At 38.1% G+C, this 25644-nt stretch overlaps 2 protein-coding genes and 1 long non-coding RNA gene across 6 annotated transcripts in view; all 3 read left to right on the plus strand.

Annotated features, from left to right (window-relative positions):
- LOC307171614 overlaps positions 1-25644 on the plus strand; it is a 457352-nt gene that overhangs the window by 6420 nt on the left and 425288 nt on the right. The gene's annotated exons all lie outside the window — the stretch shown is intronic.
- On the plus strand, positions 716-20940 carry LOC307171054 (uncharacterized protein). Of its 3 annotated transcripts, XR_013823482.1 has the most exons (3): positions 716-761; positions 9810-9916; positions 13047-14163. XR_013823482.1 is itself a non-coding variant. In XM_079892429.1 (2 exons), the coding sequence occupies exon 2, from the start codon at positions 18580-18582 to the stop codon at positions 19618-19620; it is 1041 nt and encodes a 346-aa protein (XP_079748555.1). In that variant the 5' UTR covers positions 716-761; positions 18569-18579; the 3' UTR covers positions 19621-20940. The 3 variants fall into 3 exon arrangements, 1 of the variants encoding a protein (XP_079748555.1); XM_079892429.1 differs by lacking the exons at positions 9810-9916; positions 13047-14163 and adding an exon at positions 18569-20940; XR_013823483.1 differs by lacking the exons at positions 716-761; positions 13047-14163 and adding an exon at positions 4859-4929 and having other exon boundaries at positions 9810-9876.
- Positions 19778-23691, plus strand: LOC307171055 (aurora kinase B-like). Of its 2 annotated transcripts, XM_079892431.1 has the most exons (5): positions 19778-21223; positions 21450-21569; positions 22256-22404; positions 22557-22731; positions 23207-23691. In XM_079892431.1, exons 2-5 carry the CDS (start codon positions 21516-21518, stop codon positions 23387-23389), a joined length of 561 nt encoding a protein of 186 aa, XP_079748557.1. In that variant the 5' UTR covers positions 19778-21223; positions 21450-21515; the 3' UTR covers positions 23390-23691. The 2 variants fall into 2 exon arrangements, with proteins under 2 accessions (XP_079748557.1, XP_079748556.1); XM_079892430.1 differs by lacking the exon at positions 19778-21223 and having other exon boundaries at positions 21441-21569.

Genomic DNA, 25644 nt, shown 5'->3' on the forward strand with positions numbered 1-25644 from the left:
ATCTTGCTCTGTCTTTTCCCCTCCTAAAGCTTTGACTGATATAGGCTTTTCATTTTTGTCTGTCAGTGAATAAAGTAAACATAGGGTCAACTGATAGGTTGATTTATGAATCATTTTCTCAGACAAAGCTACCAGGAAAGCTAGGTAACTAAGTTTATTAAATTCATTCACAATATGTACACATTCATTATTGATCTAGGCCTAACATATGGCCGTAGACAGGGCTTTATAATCAAAGAGGTCATAAATTTGAGGTTGTTATGGGGTTAAACATTTTTATTTCTCTGATATGTGCATTTCAAGACGTTTGAAGGCCAAAAAAGGATAAGAAATAGATTTAAAACCTGCTCTCTCCTCATCTCCATTACTCTGTCTTTTTCTCTCGGTCTCCTGATCTTGCCCTGTCTCTTCCCCTCCTAAAACTGAACTTTTTTAAATTACCGAAGGCTACAAATTGTATTATATTAATTCTCAACATGTACACATGCATTAGTAATCTTGTGCTATGAAAACGGCTTTGTTAATGTTTCTTGTCTCCTCACAATGACATAATTACACGTTATACACTGAAGCCCCCCTAAAAAGGGCCTAGTGACGCCCCTGGTTGTAATAAGTGCTGCATGTAGTCCACTGTTCTGCTTCGAGGCTTGTGGGTGTGGGTGTGTTTTTCCTCTCTGGAGATGTATTTAAGGCAGCAGTCAGATATCTCTCTCTCAGACTGAAGCTGTTCATCTGATCCACTGCTGTATACACGCATCTAGGTGAGTATGTTTCTAATAAGAACGTTCGGAGCTCATTTGAAGACCTGTATTTGTGTTCATGTGCTCATGGGTATAGGCCATTTTTACATGATATATTTCATTTAAAAAAATGTACTCAGAAATATGAAATGCCATTTTGTTACCATATTTTTTAAACAGATATGTATTTTTTGTGTAACTTTGTAAGCAAGGAGTCGACAGGGCATCTAACATATGTATGGAGGGCAGACATACTTAATGTACAGATGATGAAAAAGGATTTCTGGGGAAGTGATTGCATTCCTTATATTAAAAGGACAAGACGATATTGAATACAAATAAAGTATTGTAGAAAAGACAAACAAATGAGCTTTTCGTTGAAATGTTATTTGCAAACATTAATTCCTATTTAACCGACAGATATTTTGCAGTCAAGATTGGCAGTTGCACCTCTTCTGCTGCCCTCCTTGAAACTGGTCTGCCTCAGGGTTCTAATTTATCTCCCACGCTTTTTTCTTTATATCTGCTTCCTCTGGGCGCGATTTTAAGAAGACACGGTGTCTCCTTTCATTTTTATGCGGACGACACCCAGATCTATTTGCCGATTAAAAGAAATGATCCCTCTGCACTTAAATCTTTAATGAACTGTCTTGATGAGGTAAAGCTCTGGCTTGCAAATAACTTCTTAACATTAAACGACTCAAAGACGGAAGTTATAGTTTTTGGCCCATCTGACAAACTTGAGTTTGACAGCAGCATTTCGGGCAATTTGTCGGTTTTTAATACAAGCTGCGTACGAAATCTGGGAGTTTTCCTTGATAGTCGCTTAACTTTAGAGAAACAGGTGTCCTCTGTTGTTGCGTCTGGCTTTTATCAACTCCGCCTTCTTGCCAAAATCAAACATTTTATTCCTGAAAAATCCCTTGAGACAGCCATCCATGCGTTCATAACTTCACGCTTGGATTACTGTAACTCCCTTTATTGCGGCATTTCAAAAGCCCAGCTCACACGCCTTCAACTTGCTCAAAATGCTGCGGCCAAATTTCTTACGAAAACACGTAAATTTTATCATGTCACACCCATCCTGCGAGCTCTACATTGGCTACCTGTCCAATATAGGATTGATTACAAAATTCTCCTACTCGTGTTCAAATGCCTGCACCATCTTGCTCCAAGTTATCTATCAGAACTCATACACTTATATAGCCTGTCCCGTGTCTTAAGATCCAGTAATCTTAATATACTTGCTGTTCCTTGCACAAGGTTGAAGCGTAGAGGAGATAGAGCCTTTTCAGTAGTGGGACCCAGATTATGGAACAACCTGCCAATACAAATTAGAACAGCTCACTCGCTACCAGTTTTTAAATCGCTACTGAAGACTCATCTATTCTCCTTAGCTTTTAATACCATCTAGTGTCCTCTCTACTGTAGCCTATAAATTTTAATTTGATGTTGAATATATGTCTATAGTTCAATTGTCTAATACTATACATGTAACCTCTCAGCTGTTGTGTATTTTAACCGTATGCTATGTTCTATTTAATGATTGTACAGCACTTTGGTCAGTCCTGTGACTGTTGAAATGCGCTTTATAAATAAACAAACTAAACTAAACTAAACATTAACAGGCACAGCAAGCCTACAAGTCAAGTCACCTTTATTTATATAACGCTTTTTATAATGCAGAGTGTTTCAAAGCAGCTTTACGAAGATAACAGGAAAATAATACAACAAAGTTTGTTTCCAGAAGAAAATTGCCTCATCGTCCACCTTAAAGGGGTCATTTAATGTAATTTTTGTACAAGCTAATATGATTCTTTAGGGTCTAAAAATCTTCACAACATAAAATTACACAAAACAAACACAAATTACAATCAAGAGAATTCAAACATTACAGTTACATTCAAAATATTACCAAGTGAAAGAACATGACAATTTCCAACTTTCACGAGGTCATTTGCAGCAGTTTCCTGGGTTACTGTCCTCTTAAATTCGTATTTGTTCTGAACTCTGCGTGATGAGACAGAGAGTCGATTCCAAATAGATATTGCTCTGTAAAGTGATGTGCGTTTCAGAAAATTTGTCCTGGGAAGCGGAAGTTTTATATCACCACCTAGTGCCTGCCTGGTGGCATATAGGTGTCCACTTCCTACAAAAACAAGCTGCTCAGAGAGAAACTGTGGCTGTTTCATAAATACTGCATTCCACAATATTAAAGTTAATCGTAGTTTGATTTTATCGTCAATTGTGAGCCAAGAAAGACGTGTATGCATCAGGGCCACGTTAGTCTTAAGAGAGCACTGGAGGACAGTCCTCGCTGCCCTATTTTGTGCCACTTGAAGTTACGTAGGTCTTTTTGTGATGCAGACGACCATATAATTGGACAGTTTTCTAAATGGCACAGAACAAGAGACTGGACAACCTGTTTACCCATACACAAAAGAAATATATTTGAAATATATTTTCAGGATATATTTTGGAATATATGCAAATATTTGAAATTGGCCCAATAAATATATATCATACTTATATTTCATATATTTTTGTTATATTTCAGAATATATTTCAATGTATTTGGAATATATGCCACATATATTTTTGACACCTTTGGGGACCCATACAGAAAAAAATACATTGAAATATATTCTAAAATATAACAAAAATATATGAAATATAAGTATGAAATACATTTATTGGGCCAATTTCAAATATTTTCATATTCCAAAATATATCTTGAAAATATATTTCTTTTGTGTATGGGTAGCAATGGACATAGGAATATATGACATACACGTTCTGGACATTGCAATACCATTCCCCATTTAAGCTATCATTCCATCAATATGAGCTGACCAAGACAAGTAAGAATCCAAGGTGAAGCCCAGTAACCTGGCTTGCATCACTTGTCTTAGCTGCAGCCCATTGACTGACAAGTTCAGAGAGGGCTGGGTAGTTAGTTTTGATCTTTTCCAGAATATCATAGATGTTGATTTTTCTAGATTTAAAGCTAGTTTGTTATCTTTGTAAAACCATCGCATTCTAATTTTTGAAGCAGTATTTAGTGATCTATCAGCCCATACGGAAATGTAATATATGACATATATGTCCCTATATCGCAAGTGACGCCATCATATATGCTAAATATAAGACAATATATTGCTATCATATACATATCTCTAGATATATGTTGATATAAGTTTACAACATATATAAATTGTCCATATTAAATTAATATATTGGCATTAATACGGTGTATATGATTTATTATTGTTTATATAATTTTGTATGTTATGACCATATATGTCACCAATATGTTTCATTTATATGTGCCAATTTATTTAAACAACATACATACATTTTACATGCTTATGGTTTCCTTATTAATTAATTCCTTGTTTTCCTTATTTGAACAGCTTAAACTTAAGTCTACACAATCCACATTTCTATCCCATTTTAGAATTAGCATAATTTTTTATAAATACAATTTATTTATTTTTATTATTATTTTACGTAATTGGCTCATAAAAACAAAACAAATACTACACAAATTATATTTGCAAACTTTTCTTTTTTTTTCATATCATCAATAACCATACTTCAATATCATCATTCTAGAAAATACAATCATACATACACATTAAAACATGCACTACATATTTAGATGCATACAGAATAATACACAGTTAATATATGTCTCCAAACCAATACCAAAAAAATCTAGGGACCCCAAATATCATTTAAATGCATTTCTCTAAGCTGCACTGATGCAGTTAAGTCATAATATAATCACATCTGTGCTGTCCCAAAGGCATGTAGAAACACTTTCTGTCTGCATTTCAGGCCATGCATTTAGCATGCGTCCCACCCCAATACGTTACGTCATTGCCGAATGCCTATCTTTATTAGGCGCGCCAAAATTCAAACGCAATCATCAAAAGACCGCCAACTATTACGTGCATCCAGAGACGTCACCAACCAACGGTAGAGAATGTTCGTCCTTGTCGAGTGAACAAAGAAGAAATGGATAACGTTAGTTGGAGCATTGTTCCAACATCACACATAAAAACTTAAATATTAATGATTTCTTACACGGACTTGATGACAGATCTGTAGGCTATATTTAATTGAGAGTTGGATTGAAGAAAAAGCGGATGGCCTTAGTTCGAGGCAACGGTGCATAAAGTTGCAGGTAAGTTAATTTCTGAACTTTTATTGTAATTCACACATTGATATTGCACAGTGAATAAATATTTTAATTATCGTAGAACTGCATGATATTATAAACTATCATAGGTAGCTAGTAGGTTAACGTTACAGATGATTGAGCAGATATCCAGTGTTTAACTGTTAAGTTTTTTATTTTATATGTATATATTTATATATATATATATATATATATATATATATATATATATATATATATTAGGGATGTCCCGATCAGGTTTTTTTGCCCTCGAGTCCGAGTCCGAGTCATTTGATTTTGAGTATCTGCCGATACCGAGTCCCGATCCGATACTTAATACATAAAAAAAGAATAAAGAAGAGCGAAAAAACAGATCCAGGATGTTCCTTATTTTTTATTTAATTCACCTTATTTTAACATTCAACAACTCTGTTAACAAACAGAGCACTTCTGTGAGGTAGCTTGAACAATCAAGTAATAGCCTACATAAATTCTTCACTTTTGGAATTTAGTGCAACAGTAAATATAAAAAAAGTCTAATAGGGCCTATATAAACAAATAGCACCTCAACACCCGGCAGGCATGTAAACAAATAAAAAATAAAAGTGCTACAGTGTTTGCAAAGCCAGTAATGTGCTTTTAGGGACTGCACTCCTAACTCTTACACCGGTTTCACACTGCACTGTTAGCAGAGCGTGCAGCGCGTATTTTTTTCGCCGCCCATGTTAACAGATTAAACCAGGCTTTACGCCGGTTTCACACTGCACGCGATAGCAGAGCGTAAGCAGCGCAGGAGCAGTGCATATGGTGAGCAGGAGCAGGACAGGAGCGTTTTGCTTTCACACTAGCAGCGTTTGTCACGCGCGGCTGAACCGCGGCGTGTGTATAGACAGAGTACTCTATAATCAGGGTAAGTTGGCATTGCTTTATTTCGTTTTCAAATACATTTAAGAGAAAAGACTTGTCAAGAAGCTTATTTTATTAATCATTTCATTTATATAACTTTTGATTAGTCTTTGTTTTTATTGTTCGGGCAACAAGTTTGTTTTTGGACATTTGTTTTCTTTTTAAATTGCTGTTGGTCATTTGAGTGACTGTTTAAAACACAATAGATATCATCAATGCGCTTTTGGGGTAAAACTGCGGTGTATTTTGGCCTTGATCAATGCGTGTCACTTTAATTCAGCTTAAGCGGCGCGTTAAAAATAGACTGGGCGCCGAAACTATCGCCGCACTGCTGTTCCTGCTCTGCTCCTGCTACGCGCTGCCGCGCCGCTTCTGCGTGCGGTGTGAATGCACTCATTGATTAACATGGACGCCGAAAAAAATACGCGCTGCTCACGCGCCGCTGACGCTTGCGGTGTGAAACCGGCGTTAGAGCATTCACACCGCGCGCAGAGGCGGCGCGGCAGTGCGTAGCAGAGCAGAGCAGGAGTGCCGCGATCGTTTCGGCGCCGAGTCTATTTTTGCTGCGCCGCTTTTGCTGAATTAAAGTGACAATACATTGATCATGGCCAAAATACACAGCAGTTTTATCCAAAAAGTGCATTGATGATATCTATTGTGTTTTAAACAGTCAATCAAATGACCAACAGCAATTTAAAAAGAAAACAAATGTCCAAAAACAAACTTGTTGCCATAACAATAAAATCAAAGATGAAACAAAAGTATAAATGAAATTATTAATAAAATAAGCTTCTTGACAAGTTTTTTCTCTTAAATGTATTTGAAAACGAAAAAAAGCAATGCCAACTTATCCATTATGGAGTACTCTGTCTGTAGCCTGCCCTACACAACCCGCGGTTCAGCCGCGCGTGACAAACGCTGCCAGTGTGAAAGTAAAACGCACGTGTCCTGCTCCTGCTCACCATACGCACTGCTCCTGCGCTGCTTACTAACGCGTGCAGTGTGAAACCGGCGTAACTCTGTGCCACCGCATAAATATTGATGTGTTAAAAAATAATGAGAATATATATATCCGAGTCCTGATCGGGAGGTAACGTCCGATTCCGATCGAGTCTGAAAACACGTGATCGGGCCCGATTTCCGATCATGTGATCGGATCGGGACATCCCTAATATATATATATATTGTAAGAAAAAAATGATTTTGACGTCGAAGATCTCAAAAATGAAGTTTACTACAGCATAGCAGTGGCAAGGCACACAAAGCACCTTGGGTTCACCGGCGTCAGAATGAACCCAGAACATCCAAATCTTAAACCTTTTATCCTGTTCTTAATGTAAATTAAGTTGATCTTCTTGCAACAGCTGTGGTCTGTATGTTAATGAAGTTGAGACACCCCATTGTCTGAGAAAGTTCTCTGTGTCCCACACCCAGTCCCATTCTACAATTGACTACCATTTGTTCAGGATGTGATCAACCCAAATGGTCAAGAAACAATAGAACTTGACTGCCTTAATCTCTATGATAATTAAGCCATTTTGGGGATGAGCTTATTCTAAAATATATTTAGGAGTGGAATCTGGGTCGAGGCAGACTACAATTTCTTACAGTCCCTTCTCTGATGCTCTTGGCCCAAAAGAAGCATCACATCCACTCCCTTCTCACAGATTACACCTCCCTTCCCTAGTGGGCAGGTGCCCAGTGGCGGTGAAGCCCTGCCTTAGGTTGTCCCCCTCTGGCCACCGGAGAATCTTACCCGTCTTTGGGTCGACACCTCATGCACACTGGTTACAGCTCCATCCAATTGGGCATAATTATCAAAGAGACTCTTCTAAATTTTGGCAATATGATGTACAAACATTTTCTTGGGTGTGGGTGAGAAGACATTCAAGAACCATCACAACCAGTCGGAGTGTCTCAAAGCAATCCTTAAGTTATCTGCAATTCGACGTTTAAACATAGAACACATAACATAATGCATTGGCAAATAATAAGAAAGATACATACACATACAGCCGTTTTAAAGGTTACATTCCAAATTAAACCAGAATAGGCAATATCTCCATCATGCATTTGTTTTGCAAAAATCTTGTCTTTCTTCAAGGCCTTGTTGGGCTCTCACAATGTCAGATGTGCAGTGATCTTCACATCAGTGATGTTAGCATATTGTTTAGTTTTGATAACTCAAATAATCAACAATCAATAGACAATAAAGTGTGTGTGTGTGTGTGTGTGTGTGTGTGTGTGTGTGATTTTGTGTCCATTTTCTCTGTGTGGACATTCTTTATCCACTTGTTTTCCCTCTATGTGGAGAAACTGCTGTCCGTAGTCTCTGAAATGGGTTGTTTCTGAAATCTCCTCTTGTTTCACTTCTCATTGTCCATTTTTTATATATATTTTTTTCACTTGGACCATTCTTCTAGAAGAAGCAGTCACTGGTGTTGTTCAAGTCTGTGTCTCTTCATCAGTTCTTGGTGGGTCTCAGGGTTTCTAGGTCTTTTAGGCCTGGAGTTCTGGATCTTGCAGGTCTGGATATCTCTATTCTTTTCTTTTTCTTGAGAAAATCTCCTGGCTCCACTTCCTTCTCGTCCTTCAAACGACCAGATCATCTTTCTCCAGGAGGTTACACATTTCAGACAAACATCTCGATGCTTATATCTGAAACTATAATCAAAAGAAGAGGTTGCCCCCCTTTCCCCCACAAGCATCTTTTCAAAGAAAACAGCTTTTTCTTACCTTTTCCCTTTTTTGTTGGAAATCCGTCGACTCCTGGCTGGCTCGCCAATGTAAGAAAAAAATGATTTTGACGTCGAAGATCTCAAAAATGAAGTTTATTACAGCATAGCAGTGGCAAGGCACACAAAGCACCTTGGGTTCACCGGCGTCAGAATGAACCCAGAACATCCAAATCTTAAACCTTTTATCCTGTTCTTAATGTAAATTAAGTTGATCTTCTTGCAACAGCTGTGGTCTGTATGTTAATGAAGTTGAGACACCCCATTGTCTGAGAAAGTTCTCTGTGTCCCACACCCAGTCCCATTCTACAATTGACTACCATTTGTTCAGGATGTGATCAACCCAAATGGTCAAGAAACAATAGAACTTGACTGCCTTAATCTCTATGATAATTAAGCCATTTTGGGGATGAGCTTATTCTAAAATATATTTAGGAGTGGAATCTGGGTCGAGGCAGACTACAATTTCTTACAATATATATATATATATATTGAACGTTGCTATTAACTGCTTTATTGTGTGCGTTGCATTTTCATGTTCTCATTTTCATGTTTAAAAGCTAACTATATATGAGTCCCAGATTATTACACTGCATCATTAAGATATGTGAGAATTTCGATTTCAACTGTCTGACAGATGTAACGTTAAGTTAGCCTAGTGGAGAAAAAAAAATACAATATTTGCCTTTTGAGTCTAGAACTAATACAATAATACTCAAGTACAGTAATGATGGACCATCTAGCCCCAAAAAGGTCACAAGATTTTTTTTATTTTTTTTACTGAAACCCAAAACTAGCATCTGCAAATGTAAAAAAAAAAATTGCCTGCCCACTATAAAGTTGTTGCTTCAGGATAAAATAAAACAAAATCATTATTACATATAACTTTGCAAATGAATTACTACATTTAGAAATTAAATACTTTAAATACTTAAAATGAATCAACCAAAGCTAGGAGTACCTAATAATCTACAATTTTCTCTAGATCTTGACAGGATTAGTCATTTTTCACAGCCAAGTACAAGCAGTCTGTCAGAGATGTTTATGTTGCTCTGCCTGTTTTTACTTATGGTAAAGCTTATAAAAGTCTATATCTGTTTACCTGTTTTAATGCCATCAGCTATTATCCACTGTGCTATTATTTCCGAGCTTACTGTTTTGGGCAAGCTGATCTTCATTTTCTGCTAAAGAAACTGAAAATACTGATACTGAAAATCTCAATTTTTTAACTGTTTTGCTTCCTAGAAATGCCAAAACTCCTTTGTACATTGGGCAAGCTGGGGAAATGGCTTGAAACGAAGGAGCAGAGCCCACAGGAACAACTGGCATCCCCTTCCAGCTTACAGGAAACTGTGAGTATGATGTTTTCCAAACCACCACTGTAGGAACAGCTATAACAGCAAGGTACTACAGTAAAAACTTATTAAAACCAATTCAAATACCAAAAAACCCCAAAGAAGAACCGCATTCATGCACAAAATGGCGGCTAGCACAACACAACATTCTGAAGCATTTGTTTTGATAATGGATTGTCTGAAAATAATAATAGAAAAAAACTGAAATTAAAATTTCCTGATAATTTACTCACCCCCTTGTCATCCAAGATGTTCATGTCTTTCTTTCTTCAATCGAAAAGAAATCACGTTTTTTAGAAAAACATTACAGGATTTTTCTCCATATAATGGACTTCAATTGCAGCCAACGGGTGCAAATCAGGTCCAAACCAATGCAGTTTCAAAGGGCTTCAAAGGCTCTACACGATTCCAGCCGAGGAATAAGGGTCAAACCATCTGTCATTTTCTTAAAGGGGACATATCATGCTAAATCCACTTTTTTAGCCCTTAAATGCATTTTGTTGTATATTTGGAGTGTTTAGAAGTACAGAAAAGTTGAAATTATTCTCTTCAGGTTCTTCGTTCATATCTTTATATTCTGTTTTGGCCTTTTTTTTCAACCTGTTCAGATTTTTCTGTTATCTATGACGTTTTGTGAACTATTACGTCACAGTATTTGCAGCGGAACTGCCAAATAAGGACATCGACTACCGGCTCAACACTTTGAGCAATCCGCCATTTTTATTTCTCGCTGCAATTCTGTAGTCCAAGCTAAAAGATGCAGAAGTTACGAGAGGGTAAGTTAAAATGTTCGGTTGTTGGATGTAGTAACCCACAGGCTTCATTACACCGTCTAATGTAGATGAACTGCCGCGCGTGTGACAGGGCGCATGTTTAACTGAAAGAACGAGCAGAGAGAGAGACCTGGTCGCGCGCACGCACTCTCTCTCTCTCTTCGGAGCCAGGCGAAAATGTAAACTAGACACCGTCTCCAAACTAGACGCTGTCTTGCTCTCTCTCCCTCGCACATATTAATCAAAATAAATCGACACGGTGGTAAAAGGTCGGAAGACCAAAGTTTCATGTGTAAATACAGTAAAACACCATTGCGATTAGGCCTGTCACGATAACACATTTTGCTGGACGATAAATTGTCCAATAAATTATCGCGATAAACGATAATATTGTCGTTCTGAGACCATTTTCATTTAATATAATTATAATGGCATAATAATGCAGGTACACATTTTCAACGATCTATAAACTTTTATTTCTAAAGAATATTAAACATTGAAAACGGAAAACATTTTAAATATCCAAAAAAAAAAATTAACAAAACAACCAAAAACAATAAAAGCAATGGACTCTTAGTGTCTTTTAACAAAATAAATGTATGTAAATAAATAAAATGGATGTAAACAAAATTGCACTTCAAAAAATATTAAACATTAGGCTTTAGACATTAGGCATAAATAGTGATACATTCCATAACAGGCAAAACTGACAGTTAGGACCTTTTGTAAACAAATAAAAAAAAGCCTCAACAAGCCATATCTCACCATTTTGCACTGTTACTCCTGTTACTTTGTCCTCCTGCTACTTTGTCGAGTGATTGTGTACTGTCGGAAAGACGGAGACGCACTTTATTGCGTGTATGCTACGCACTGAAAATACTTGGTTAGGATTAGGGGTGAGGAGTGCATGCGTATTACAGGCCATAAAGAGCGTATCATATGCACGCAAAAACTATTTTTGGCGTATAAATGGCACGAGAAATAACATTCGTGGTATAGATACGCATTTTCATGTGATTGGGCTCGCTGTCACAACTCACAACTAGCGTCTTCTCTCTCTCCCGGCAGTAGCCGCAAACAGTCCCGCCGGCGCTTTCCCATACAAAGACCATGTGACTGACAACAAGCGCGGCGGCTCCGCCTCCCAACACAAAGACCATGCAACTGACAAGAGGGTTCACTCCTCCTATACGCTAAAGAACCGAGCGAGAGTGGTCATCCAGTCTCTTTGGTAGAGAGAGAGAGAGAGAGAGAGAGACGAGGAAAACAAACAAGCATGCAAATGGAATTATCGCGGCCGGAAAAATTATCGAGCTCATTTTTTTTAGCGTGCGATTAATCGACTTATCGACTATCGCGACAGGCCTAATTGCGATACATCCATATGAAGACGTTGTTCTGCAGGTTCGTCGTCTTCATTTTCATCTCGCTCCGGCTCCGACTCTGGCTCGAACATGTAAGGCTGGCTGGACAAGTCTCCCGTTGTTGACATTTTGTCAATAACGTGTGAATAAAAAAGTTTCTGTGCCGCTAGATAATCGTATCTCTGCTATCAAACTACAAAAATGGCCGAACGGGGTGGAGTTGAACTGAGTGTGACCTCTGCATCCTGGAGAGGGGGCGGGGTATGAAGTGTCTCAATTGTATTTAAAGAGACCGCACCAAAACGAGTTGCTCTCAGACGCACATCAGAAAAGGGGTAGAAAAGGGGCCTGTGGAGCTATAATAATGAGGAATTCAGACCCAAGCATTGCAGTTCCGCTTTATATAGACTACAAATGTATGATTTATATGTAAAAAGGAACGATTTAAAAGCATGATATGTCTCCTTTAAATAAACATTTATATACTTTTTAACCACAAATGCTTGACTTTGGTGTTCTGCTTCTGCATGACGTATTACGTTATCACATTGGAAAGGTCATACGCGTGATGTAGGTGGAAGTACTGACCCAGTGTTAAAACAAACACTGTAAAACATAAAGGTAAAACATCGATGTCGGACAAATTTTGAAGTTGGAGGAGAAAATGAGATGGAGTTTTTCGGCACTGGGTCGGTACTTCCACCTACGTCACAAGTTACGTGATGATGTAATATGTCATGGTTTGGCTAGATAAGACCCTTATTCCTCGGCTGGGATTGTGTAGACCCTTTGAAATTGCATTGAGTTGGACCTTCAAACTGTTGGTTGCCATTCTAAAGGGTAGTTTAAAGGAGAATGCACGCGTTGACGATAATGCATAAACTGACGTTGCGTGAAAATGTTAATTTAGTGTGTTTTAGGTGATTATAATTTGGATGTCCTTAGATAAATGTTAAAAAATTAAAATGCTTTTCTTTGTCTTTTTTACAGATGCAGGGATCCAGAAATTTCTTGGAACCACCAGGGGGCAATTAGGGGTAGCTATTAATCAAAAGGTCACTGAGTTGAGGACATCCAAAAAGACTCAACAAACATGAGAAAATGAACAGGCTGTATCATATACCTGTTGGTGGATTTTCCTGTTCTGGGCTTGTTTTATGTTTTGTTGTAATATTGTATTTGTATATAATAGTGATGGGAAGTCCGGTTCTTTTCCGCGAAACCTAGTAGGTCTATACTGTACGTCCACTGAGCTGAGAACTGCTGAAACCTGAATATAGCCTATAGTCGACAAAACTAAAAAGTCGATGCATGTTTCCAGTATGTTTAATACGTTATGTTTTGATTAACACATTATAAACATTTACTTTGCACCCTTAAAACCTTGCCAAGAGTTTACGTCAAATATCAACTTACTTAGAAATTAAGTGAGCTGTTCCTGAAAATGTTTTAGTATAATAATAATTGTTTAGTTTTGCAATCCATTCGTTTCCAATCTTTAAAATAATACAGTGAAAAGACAGTATGTGATAAACATGTTTCTAATATGTTTTATTTTGTTACACTTCGATGTTCAACAATATACTTAAGAAACATGCATTTCATCCCTCTGAAAAAATTGCACGCATGCTCAGCTCATCAGGTTCTCAGTAGTCGAACACTTCCGAAATAAACAGTTCTCAGTTCTGTAGTACTGTACTGGTTATCCGAGAACCGCCTGTACCGCCTGGTAGTGCGCGCATGCTCAGTATCAGCTACTCGTGCTCATCACTTCTCTCAGCACAACATGTCTCAGTTCAGTGAACTGTTGGAGTTACTGGAGTAAAATACTCCGGGATATTATTTATTTCGAGTCAGAGGAGACTGTCAGGCATGTCCGAAAGTGAGTAGTTGTGGATCAGCTCTAACGCAAGACACAAACTGTTACGAACGATTCACTAAAATAGAACTGGTTCAAAAGAGCGATTCGTTCACCAACCGGACATCACTAGTAGTATATAATATAATTGTGTGTTCAGTGTTCAGTAGTTTTCTAATTTTGCGCAGCTTAACAATTTTTCTTTTTAAATTAAAACTGTTTTAATAAAGTTTTAATGTTTTAACTGTTTTACTGTATTACTTCTTTTTTGCTAACTGCACCGTTTAACATTTAAGGCTTAGCCATGTCATGTGCATTGCATTGCAAGTAAGTACACGTCCATAACCTATATTTAAAAATTTGTAAGAAATTAATGAAAGTATGTTTTTTACATTTGTTTAGTTTACATCATACATTATAATATTTTGCAATTAATATACATCATATAAGAACATAAGAAAATATATGTGCACACAATGTTTTTATACATGTCATTTAAATATTCCATATACATTTATCAAACATATATGTATATATTTCATTAAATATATAATATATATTAAGACTTCATAAAAAAAACATTAGGGACACATATGTCACATGTATGTAAGCAATATGCTATGCATATATGTGTAGTTTGTATATTGAACATTTATACAAATAAATATGTCATGTATATTGATAATTATATATGTGACATATATATATAAAATACTGTACTATACATACATAAAATATATGGCCTAGTTTTATATGTCAATATATGAAATTGTTCCATTTTCTAATAGGTTTTATATATGGACAGATATATATGTACATATATGTTTTCACTTTCTATGTGGATATATTTAATATATGTTTATTTCATATGTGTACATATATTACATTTCCGTATGGGAGGTCAAACGCTGCACTGAAGTCCAACATCACTGCTCCTACTAATCTGTTTGCATCGATTTCTTCTAACCAGTTGTCGGTCATATGAGTTAAAGCAGTACATGTGGAGTGACCCTCTCGATATGCATGCTGGTATTCAATAGCCATGATCTAAATTACAAATAAAAACGCACAAAAATACAAATAAATAAAAAATAAATGTTTACATACTTCTAACTAGGCTCCTCCACTCTTGGATTTTATGACCAGTTTATCATATTTCAGAGTGGCTATTTCTCCTCTTTCCCGGGCAGCTCGCAGCTTGGGTAGCAGTTCTTTTCTTTTCTTCATTACAGCCTCAGAGAAGTCCTCATTTATGTAGATGCATGTGCCTTTTAATTTCTTTGCAGAGGGTAAAAATGGTCTGCTTGTCCTTGAATCGCAGGAGTTTGACGATTATCTGTCTGGGTCTTCCACCCTCCTGATGCTGGCCAATCCTGTGGGCCCATTCAATTTCAATATTGTTGTCATTTAGACCCATTTTGCTGACCATCATGTCCTTGATTTTCTTCTCGGATACATCCCAGCTCTCTCCTCTTTCCTCAGGAATGCCATCCACTATAAGGTTGTTTCTTCGTGACTGGTTCTCAATAAAATCCAGCTTTGTAGCCATCTTGTCCAACTCCTCCTTTGATTTAAGTATTTCCGTTTCAAGCTTCTTCAACTTATTCATTTCCTCTTGTGCTTTAACCATTTTGTCAACTTTGTCTTGAGTAAATTCCAGGCTGATTTTGATTCCTTGAACATCCTTAAATACCTTACATCCTTAAGTTTGTTGGTGCCATCAATTATGAGCTGCACAAAAGATTTAAAGTTGTCCTGCTGTTGTTGTAACATGTCTTTGTAAAAATCTTTTTGCTGCTCAAGCGTCTGAGTGAAGAGGCTCATGTTCACCAGTGACTCATCCCCTGGTGGTTTAGCCTTTGATTGTCTGTAAGGCATGTTGTTTCTTACCCTGTGCGTCCACCTGGGCCCTGGGTGTAAAACCAAGAAAGTCCTGGATAGCTCAAGGACTTCGGCCTACTCCAGACCTCACTCCAAACAAGCAAGATTTTGAGGATATTCCAGCAATATCTTCACTCAATATTCTGGAACAGGTTGGGTTAGATGCTCCCTAACACGGGTACCAGGAGCAAGATGAAGAAAAAAGAGGATTTGGGTGATATTTGATATATTGAAAACAGGCAATCTCCACACCGATATGATGCAGGCCTTTTCCTGCTGGTTGATTGTGGCCAGGTATTATTATTGAATATCACCCCATCAAGGTCGGTCAGAAATCTTGGAGTAACGTTTGACGACTAGCTGACCTTTGCAGATCACGTTTTAAAGACAACTCGATCATGCAGGTTTGCACTGCACAACATCAGGAAGATCAGGCCTTTCCTAACTGAGCATGCAACACAACTCCTCGTCCAGGCACTGGTCATTTCTAGGCTTGACTACTGCAATGCTCTTCTGGCTGGACTTCCATCATGTGCTACTAAACCTCTACAAAAAGAATTCAGAACGCTGCAGCTCGTCTTGTCTTCAACGAGCCCAAGAGGGCCCACGTCACTCCTCTGTTCATCTCTCTGCACTGGCTACCTCTCGCTGCTCGCATCAAGTTCAAGGCATTGACGCTCGCTTAGAGATCTATCACAGGCTCAGCTCCCTCCTACTTTCACACACTCCTACGAGTCTACATCCCTACCAGAAGCCTATGATCGGTCAACGAGCGACGTCTCGTGGTTCCATCACAGAGAGCCACAAAATCACTTTCCAGAACATTCACATTCACAGTTCCGTGCTGGTGGAACGCTCTCCCCACCCTCATCCGGAATGCAGAATCCCTGACAACCTTCAAGAGACAGCTGAAAACCCATCTCTTCCGTGAGCACTTAACCGCATAAAAAAAAATTTTAAAATGAAAAAACTTCCCTTTCCCTTTAAAACCTCACTTATCGGGCTTATCCGACTCTGAATAATGCCTGAACTTTGTATTTTGAGCACTTCTTGCGTTGTTTTTGCCTCATGATGACTCGCTTAACTTAGTCCTAATTTGTAAGTCGCTTTGGATAAAAGCGTCTGCTAAATGACTAAATGTTGTAAATGTAAATTTGAATTATCATTTTTCTCAAAACATTGCATATGGTATGAAAACTTAATTTAAATACAGAAATGCATTGTCATTTTGCAAGTTACATTTCAAATTCTATATTGCTGCCCACATGCGTCCATAAAAGTGCTAAAGAAAACAGCGAATTACATACATACTGCTGCACTACACTATATTTACACTGTTTACAGGAGTGCATCTTCACATGTGACCTTGACTAATTTAAAGAGTGTGGGAAAAATAGCTCAAAACCATATATATGACAAATATGATTAAGAGTGTAGGGGTTCTAAAAAATTTGTGATTTAAAATTGTGAAGACTTTTATTTTGACGTTTGACACGGGCACCGCCATTTTTTGGTAATGACGAGTCGCACGAGGAGAGAGTGGAGCAGAGCAGCGGCAAGCTGAAAAATGAGTGTCGATCTCGGGAAGTCATTCACGATAAAAAGTCGAGTTTAGTCCCGCGACATACATAAGAGCTGCATGACGTTGCCTCTGAGTGTTTGTTTATGTGAACAAGGTTGTGAAGTGAGTGTTAAAACAAGTTTTCTGCCGTTTTCGTGCGTGAAGCTGGGCAAAAGACCTGTTATAGTTTCAGTAAGTTTCAGTCGCGTATGAGTTAAATACTCTCGTGTTTTGTTTGAGTTTATAGTTTTTGTTTCATTTGTTCAAACGAACTTGAAACAGTGAATTCTGCTGATCGTGTGAAGAAAAACGTTCGCTGAGTCGTCGGATAGGGTCGTGTGTTGTTCGTCTTCTCATGACGTGTCAATCAGCTGGGATTGCGGTGAATTTTCCTGCAAAGGGATTCATAGACTTTATTTTTGCTGTGAACTCATAAATGGACTGAGTATAACTTTTTCCTTTCTTTTCCTGGATTTTTGAATCGGATCTTGGATTTTTGAGCCGAATTGAAGTGAACTTCATGTGAATCAAGTGAACTTTATTTGAAGGGTTGAGTTAACTGAAGTGAACGTCTGTAAAACGTTTTAGTCTACTTACAATAAGTGAAACTGATTGTTATTTTGTACAGACTAAACTGAAATATTTGTTGATTTTTCTCTCTTTATTATTTTTCACATTTTTATTTCACTTTGATTGGTCTGCATTTGAAATGGTTTTACACTTCCTGTGAAAACAGAATAATTTCAATTTATGCAGTAAAAATAAATGTTATTTTTGTTTGTTAAGCTAAAACTGTTTATGCTAATTTTGAGTCAATTATGCTAAGGAGTGGGGGGCGTCTTACCTATCCTGTTAGATCAGGAGAGGGCGGGTTTTGCAGTCAATTAGGTTTAACTCCTGAGTTGTCTACATACACACACTTCAGGTGGCTGCCGTGTATTGAGTAAATCCTGAAGCCCACCTCGCCTACTCTTGAGCATTACACATTGCAACACAATAGACACCACACACAACAAGGCTAACAGTTGTACAAAGACTAAAAGCATTGGGTGGGGGGACTAGGATCCTGTTGCTCACTCAGTCTTCCTTAGTATAGTGCTGAATATTTCCCCCACAAGGCGGTGGCATATTTCCCTCCGCCACAAGAGCAAACTATTAGCTCTGAACATTTATTTATTTATTTATTGATTGATTTGTTATCCTGTGTTGCAGGTTAAGGCAAAATGGCAGGCATTATTCCCAAGCGCAAAATAAAAGGTGTTGATATCTGTGGATGTAGGACCAACTGTTTCATAATCCGCTCTGATCTCGGCTGCTATATGAGATCAAATAATTTCAACAAAGGGGCAGACCTTAGTATTTATGCTCTGCACCCCGCCTGCCAAAATGGAGACCATTACCTTGGTGACAGTGATTGGTTTTACATCATTAAGGGTAATGACTACCGCAGAGTCACTGACCTGACAGAAGACAGTAATTCTTCAGTCTACACCCTTCATCCCAACTTTCGGGGCGGAGACCATTACCTGTCAACCTTTAGAGGGTTTCACATCATCTTCCAAGAAAAAGGCATTTGCAGAAGAACAGCTGACCTGAGTAATGACTTCGCTTCTTCTGAATTTCCCCTGCATCCCAATTGCAGAGATGGTCTCTATTACTGGGGTCTGCCATTTCACTACTACTTCCTCAAGCCAGCCTCGAAGTGGGGAGTTGAATACAACATTGGGACCGACCTCCAGTATAACAGCTGTGTTGCTGTTTTATCTGTTCACCCCGATATTCTGAAATTCCTGCCAGCCGGGCTGTCCATAACCAGCGGCTCAGCATTCGGCAAGTGGGTGAACATTAAAACTGCACATAATGACAGTCCCACACCAGTGAAATGGAATAGGAAAGTTACTAAAAAGGTTGGATACAATAAGGAGAAGATGTCCGAGATCTCACACAACTGGAAGATAGCAGCGTCAACCACGATCTCATCTGGAGGACTCGCAGGGTTAATTGCACAGTTTCAGCTCTCCTTATCGGCAGAATATGGAGGTGCAAGTGTGAACGCTGAGAAGGAAAACTGGAATGAAGAGACTATGGTGGAAGAGGAAGTATTATGTGAGCTGCAGCCAAACGAGCGTATGTATGTGTGGCAGTACCAGCTGGGTTTCGGATCAGAACCGATGTTTTTCTGGCGGGATTTGAAGATTACCAATAAGCCGAACCCTCCGACTGAAGTCCCGCTGCAGCCTGCCGGCTTTAAGAAAAAACCTTAACTCTGACTTCTTAAGCAATTATTCATATATCTGCTGCAAGCATTGCTTTAATTGCAATACATACAATGTATAAAATCTAAAATTACTCATTATAGCAATAAAAAAAAAAAAACAGACAAAATGCAGCTTTAAAAAAAACTGCAGACTGATGTCATTTAGCACAAAAAAAGGCTATGTTATATAGTATATTAGTTATAGTATATAGTATCCTTATAGATGTGAAATCAAATTCTACTAAATGTTTGAAGCATAATTCATAAAAAGCTTGTTTTTTAAATTTTCTTTCTGTGTAAAATTTGCTTTCTGTTTGGGCTTCATCTGTATCAGCATAATTAAAAACCTACTGTTAATAATCTGAATTAAATAATTAAATTAATTATATTAAATAGTATCGTTAAGAGGCTAAATACAAATAGTGAGTTCTTCATTCATTGCCACTGTAATTAACAATTCATTTTTTAATTAGCTCATATGTAAAGACAATGTTTTTTAATCCTTAGTTAATAACTTGATACATACACCTATCTGATGTATTTTAAACCATGTATTAAAGTTGTTAATGTTCATCAAAACATTAAGAAGTTATTAATGCATAGTAAATAAATGCTCATGGAATTGATGCAAATTTAAGGTTTAACTGTCATCTATGTGTCCTCTTTGTATTATTTTAATTACATTTTAAATCAGTTTTAATCAATGATCTTCTTATTTCCTATTCACTTGTTGGGATTCGTTTATAATTATTTTTAAATCATTTTTATGCAAATCACAACTTACCTTACCTTGACTTTTGTGTGACTTAATCTAAAGTGAGAACTATTTACCCCTAATAAAACATTTATTAAGGATAAATGTAAAAATCCTTATTCCTGATCCCCAAACATTTCTTCTCTTCCAAACTCCAGCCATTCTTCCTCTTCTATACTGCCAGAAAACAAAAACAAATATCAGTCTTTATTAAAATGCATTTGTCGGACTTCCGGGGAAGATGGCGTACAGGGCAGTCGCTTAATTAAGCTCCCCCTAGTCGGTTATTACAAACCCGCCTAAAATGCCCAACTCGAAAACCAAAACGGATGACATGGGTGGGGGAACTAAACGAAGAGGAAGACAACTAACCAGAAACAAGACAAAGCGGAAAAGTCACCTGAAAGAATCTCGGAAAGTGAGGCTAGCGAACTCGAAGACGACACAGCGGAGAAGATGGAGGCCCAAGACCACAACGAGACACTTCGCGTAGGTCTAGCTACAATTAGCAAAGACATAAAAGACCTCAAACAAGAACTACGACACGAACTAATCATCTTAAAAGACGAACTGAAAAAAGAAATGAAAGAAGAAATGACGACTCTTCAACAAGATGTCGAGCGAAGGCTAGCAGAGAACATGAACGAGCTACAAACGCAGAAGGCTAACCTGGCTGAGGCGCACGAGCGCATTGCAGAACTGGAGGAATGGAAGACAGATGCGGGTGAATTGATGGTGGAGCTGCTGGATCAGGCAAATCAGATACAGGAAAAAGTAATTGACCTTGAAGGGAGATCGAGGAGAAATAACATCCGAATCTTTGGTCTCCCAGAAGACACGGACGAAAGCTCAACTAGTAAGTCAAGTCAAGTCAAGTCATCTTCATTTATATAGCGCTTTTAACAATCTAGATTGTCTCAAAGCAGCTTTACAGAGATAAGCGTATAATTTAAGGTAACAGAGATTGTTTCGGCTTTACAGCAGAGTTAAGTTATTTTCCATCTAAAGTTAGTTTTAATTGATTTGCTTGATTTGCTTTGCGTGCGTGCGTGCGTGCGTGCGTGTGTCCAAACATCCTGCAGTTCTACAACTACTTCTACGACGACTCGCGTGTGTATCTGATCCTGGAGTACGCGCCGCGCGGAGAGATGTACAAGGAGCTCCAGCGCTGCGGACGCTTCGATGACCAGCGCACCGCCACCGTGAGTGAACACACACACACACACACACACACACACACACACACACACACCGCCATCATCTGTCAGGGTTTGTACAAGGCGCTCAAAGTACTTGGATTTTACTTTTTGAAATGTAAGTCCTGGGAAAACCCTTGAAGACTTCCGTATTTACGAAGAGCTACTTGAAAAGTGCTTGACTTATTTCAATGCATTATTGAAATTATTTAAAAAAACATAAATACAATATTTTCATGCAAAATGAACTCTGCAGCCCGTCTGATAAACCCCCATCTGGCCTTTTCTCGATAAGTACGCCAACATCATAATAGAAAATGTTATTGATTGAACTATAATAGCCATTATAAACGTTGTAATATATATATATATTATTAAATGCGTTGTATTTTGGATACCTCATATCTTAATTTGTGTTTAATAAACACTATAGATATTGCTTGATGAGTGAAATCTCTGATTGGAGGTCTGGAAAACCAAAAAAAATTGTGCTTGAAAGTCCTGGAAGTTCTTTGAGGTGTGTGTGTGTGTGTGTGTGTGTGTGTGTGTGTGTGTGTGTAGTACATATTGCTTGAGTGAAATCTCTGATTGAAGTGCTGGAAAACCAAAAAAAGTAGTGCTTGAAAGTCTTTTTCCAGTATCTGTACGAGCCCGGTCTGTTGTGACGCTGATGTGTGTGTGTGTGTGTGTAGTACATGGAGGAGCTGGCGGACGCTCTGAACTACTGTCACGAGAAGAAGGTGATCCACCGAGACATCAAGCCTGAGAACCTCCTGCTGGGCTTCAGAGGAGAACTAAAGATCGCAGACTTCGGCTGGTCCGTCCATGCGCCGTCGCTACGGTAACACACACCCCATAATAACACGTTTCTACAAACTCAAGGTCACTTTACAATATGATACAAAGAAACATGACAGTAGACAAAGAAGCATTACAGATAAACTCGACCGACCGATTCAAGATCGTGTGTGTGTGTGTGTGTGTGTGTTTCAGACGGCGCACCATGTGTGGCACGCTGGACTACCTGCCGCCGGAGATGATCGAGGGACACACACACGATGAGAAGGTGGACCTGTGGTGTATCGGCGTGCTGTGCTACGAGTGTCTGGTGGGAAACCCTCCGTTCGAGACGGCCAGCCACACCGAGACCTACAAGCGCATCACCAAGGTCTGCCTCTGCCTCTCTAGGGATGCACCCATATGAAAATATGCCTGATAATTCTATGTTTGAAAGCCGATAAATCTAAATCCTAATTTTTATACAAATTGAGAGCCTGATTACAGTCATATCACAGAATCATGGTCTTATTTATTTTACATTTGTTGATTATCACTTCAAAGAACTCGTGCACGTCCCAAGTATTGCTAATATGTAATGTGCTTTAATATTTTAAATGACCCAATAAATTCTTTAAATATGATTAATTGGAGGTTATGATGATTTCATAACTTTTTTTTTTCAGGAGTTCAAATCTTCAGTTTTGTTATTTTCCTTTTGAGAGCTTTTGAGAATGTAAAGTATTCTTGACTGCTTCTTTATTATTTTGTAGCTTTTGTTCTGGATGTTTGTGGAATACAGTGTGTGTGTGTGTGTGTGTGTGTGTGTGTGTGTGTGTGTGTGTGTGTGTGTGTGTGTCTCTCAGGTGGATCTGCAGTTCCCTAAAGTGGTTTCTGACGGCGCTCGTGACCTGATCTCGAAGCTGCTCCGCCACAGTCCCTCCATGCGTCTGCCGCTCAGGAGCGTGATCGAGCACCCGTGGGTCAAAGCAAACTCACGCAGAGTCCTGCCGCCCGTCTACAACCCACAGGCCGTCGCACACCACTGATGACATCAGCGCAAGGACCTGAGTGAGACACTCAGATCCGCTGGTTCACTTCACTGGTGCTGTGCTGTCACACTTAATGTCAAACACACGTGTGTGATTATTTGGATAAAGATCTTTGACTGTTGATGAGTCTGAGGTGTCTGATGTAAATGACCTGTAGAGTTTGTTCTCTGCTGTTCTACACACTCTTGTACAGCTGTAGTTCTGTTCTTATTCATGTGGTGTTTCTGTCTCCTATGAATGTTTCTTATGTTTTATGCTGAACCTGTCAAATTATATTAAAGTAAGAGCTTTCTAGTGTGTTTGGTGTTGTGGCGTCTTGATTTGCTCTGATTGTTGAACTCCTGTGCTGATGATGCTCTCAGATTCTCACCAGTTTTGCCCGTTGGTGAAAACAGCTGTTTCCATCCAAAGGTGGGAATTTAATTTATGCACAAAATTGGAATATTGCATAAAACATAAGCGAAAAAAGCAGCGTTTCCATCCAAGAGAACAAAATCATTACTTCTGGATAGGCTATATAGATACATCTAAATACAAAGATGCATAGCCAAGACATTTATTTAGGCTATAGTGTTTTTTTTTACAATACAAAGTGTTTCAATAACAGGAAAATAATGCAACAATGTTTGTTTCCTGAAGCGAGATATAGATATAATGTAGAATAACTGTTTTTAAGAAAAGTCACTGTATATAAATACTTCTGTCTCAGAGCGCGCAGACAAACTGTGTCTCAGTTCTGGAAGGCAATGATACCGAAACACTGACTTTGCTCTGAGTTTCAGAACCGATGCTGTGCGACCAGATCTGGTTATTCAATCATGCATGGTCATTTTTTCTTATTCAATATTCCCATATTTGTGCATAAATTCAATTTGCAACTTTGGATGGAAACACAGATAGTGAGCATCTCAAATGTCCTTTAGAAAAGCACTAACTAGTTCACAGTGAGTGGACATTTAACTTTTATAACGTGAAATATCGCAGAAAGGCGGCTCTGCTTTCCTTTCGCCGGCTGGCTCATTCAGGTTCACAATTCCGTATTCACACAAAGATAATTAAACAATATTTTGCGGAGTGTTTTTATTGTGTTTAGGACAGCTGACTCCTAATTTTTTTTGATAAGTGGTCATTTTGCAACAGGGACAGAAATCATATTTTTCAATAAGATTAAGTTGATTTTTACCTTTTATGGGCATTCCTTTATAAGGCCTTCTTAACTCAATGCAAATTGTCAAATTCTTACATTAAATCAAATTCTGTTTGAATAATAATAAGATACAAGGGCTGTTAACAATCAAATGAAATCAGTATCAACAAAATCAATCTTTGCTGTGAGGAAACAGAAGTGGATTTTAAATGATTTTACACTGTTTAACGAAGCTCAGAGGGACATGAATGCATTTAACCTGCAGTTACAAATACAGAAATTGATGTTTTAAATATAAAACATTTAATATTAATATTTAAAAAAAATTTTTTTAAAGAGATACTTTGTTAAATTAAAGCCGCCAGTAGGTGGCAGCAAATCTCTGTTAATGAGCGACTCATTGAGTTTCAACCGATTCATTCAAACGGCTGATTCATTCAGGAACGAAGCATTTGCCTGCGGCTGCGTCCCAATGTGCATACTATCCATCCTAAATAGTATGTGACATTAGTAATTGTCAATACTATTTAGGGCGGACAGTATGCACATAGGGACACAGACTGTCGTAATGAGCGAGTCATTGAATCATTCATTCAAACGATTCGTTCATTCAGTAATGAAACACCGGCATCGCCATGTGTTGCTCGCAAAACAGTCCTGAGTCTTTGTTTGGAACTATTTTCGTTGGCGAAGTGAAGCAAAAACAGGCAATGCTGTTGTCTAAAAGTAAGTCACTTAATATTATCTTGTTTATTAGTCTGTTGTATAAAAGCAATATCACATTTGTAATCGTGCTGATATTTAGAGAGAAAAAACGCCACTCTTCGTGTGATATTAACTATATTAAAGTATATAAATATAAAAGACATACAGAGGTATTTTTGCCATTATCTTAAATATTGAGTAAGAAATATTGAATTGCACAATGTATTTTAATAAACTAAATCACGCAGTGAAAGTATGCACAAGCACACTGCAGGGTTGCCAACTTTGGGACTTTGGCTGGAGTGAGACTGTAAAACTTCAGCGCGCGCGCCCAGAGACAAATTTTGGCAACCCTAATTTTAAAAATGTCAGTCCTTGATTACTTAGTATAAACCCTGAT

The sequence above is a fragment of the Squalius cephalus genome, assembly GCF_949319135.1.
Source record: "Squalius cephalus genome assembly, chromosome: 14".
Taxonomy (NCBI): domain Eukaryota; kingdom Metazoa; phylum Chordata; class Actinopteri; order Cypriniformes; family Leuciscidae; genus Squalius; species Squalius cephalus.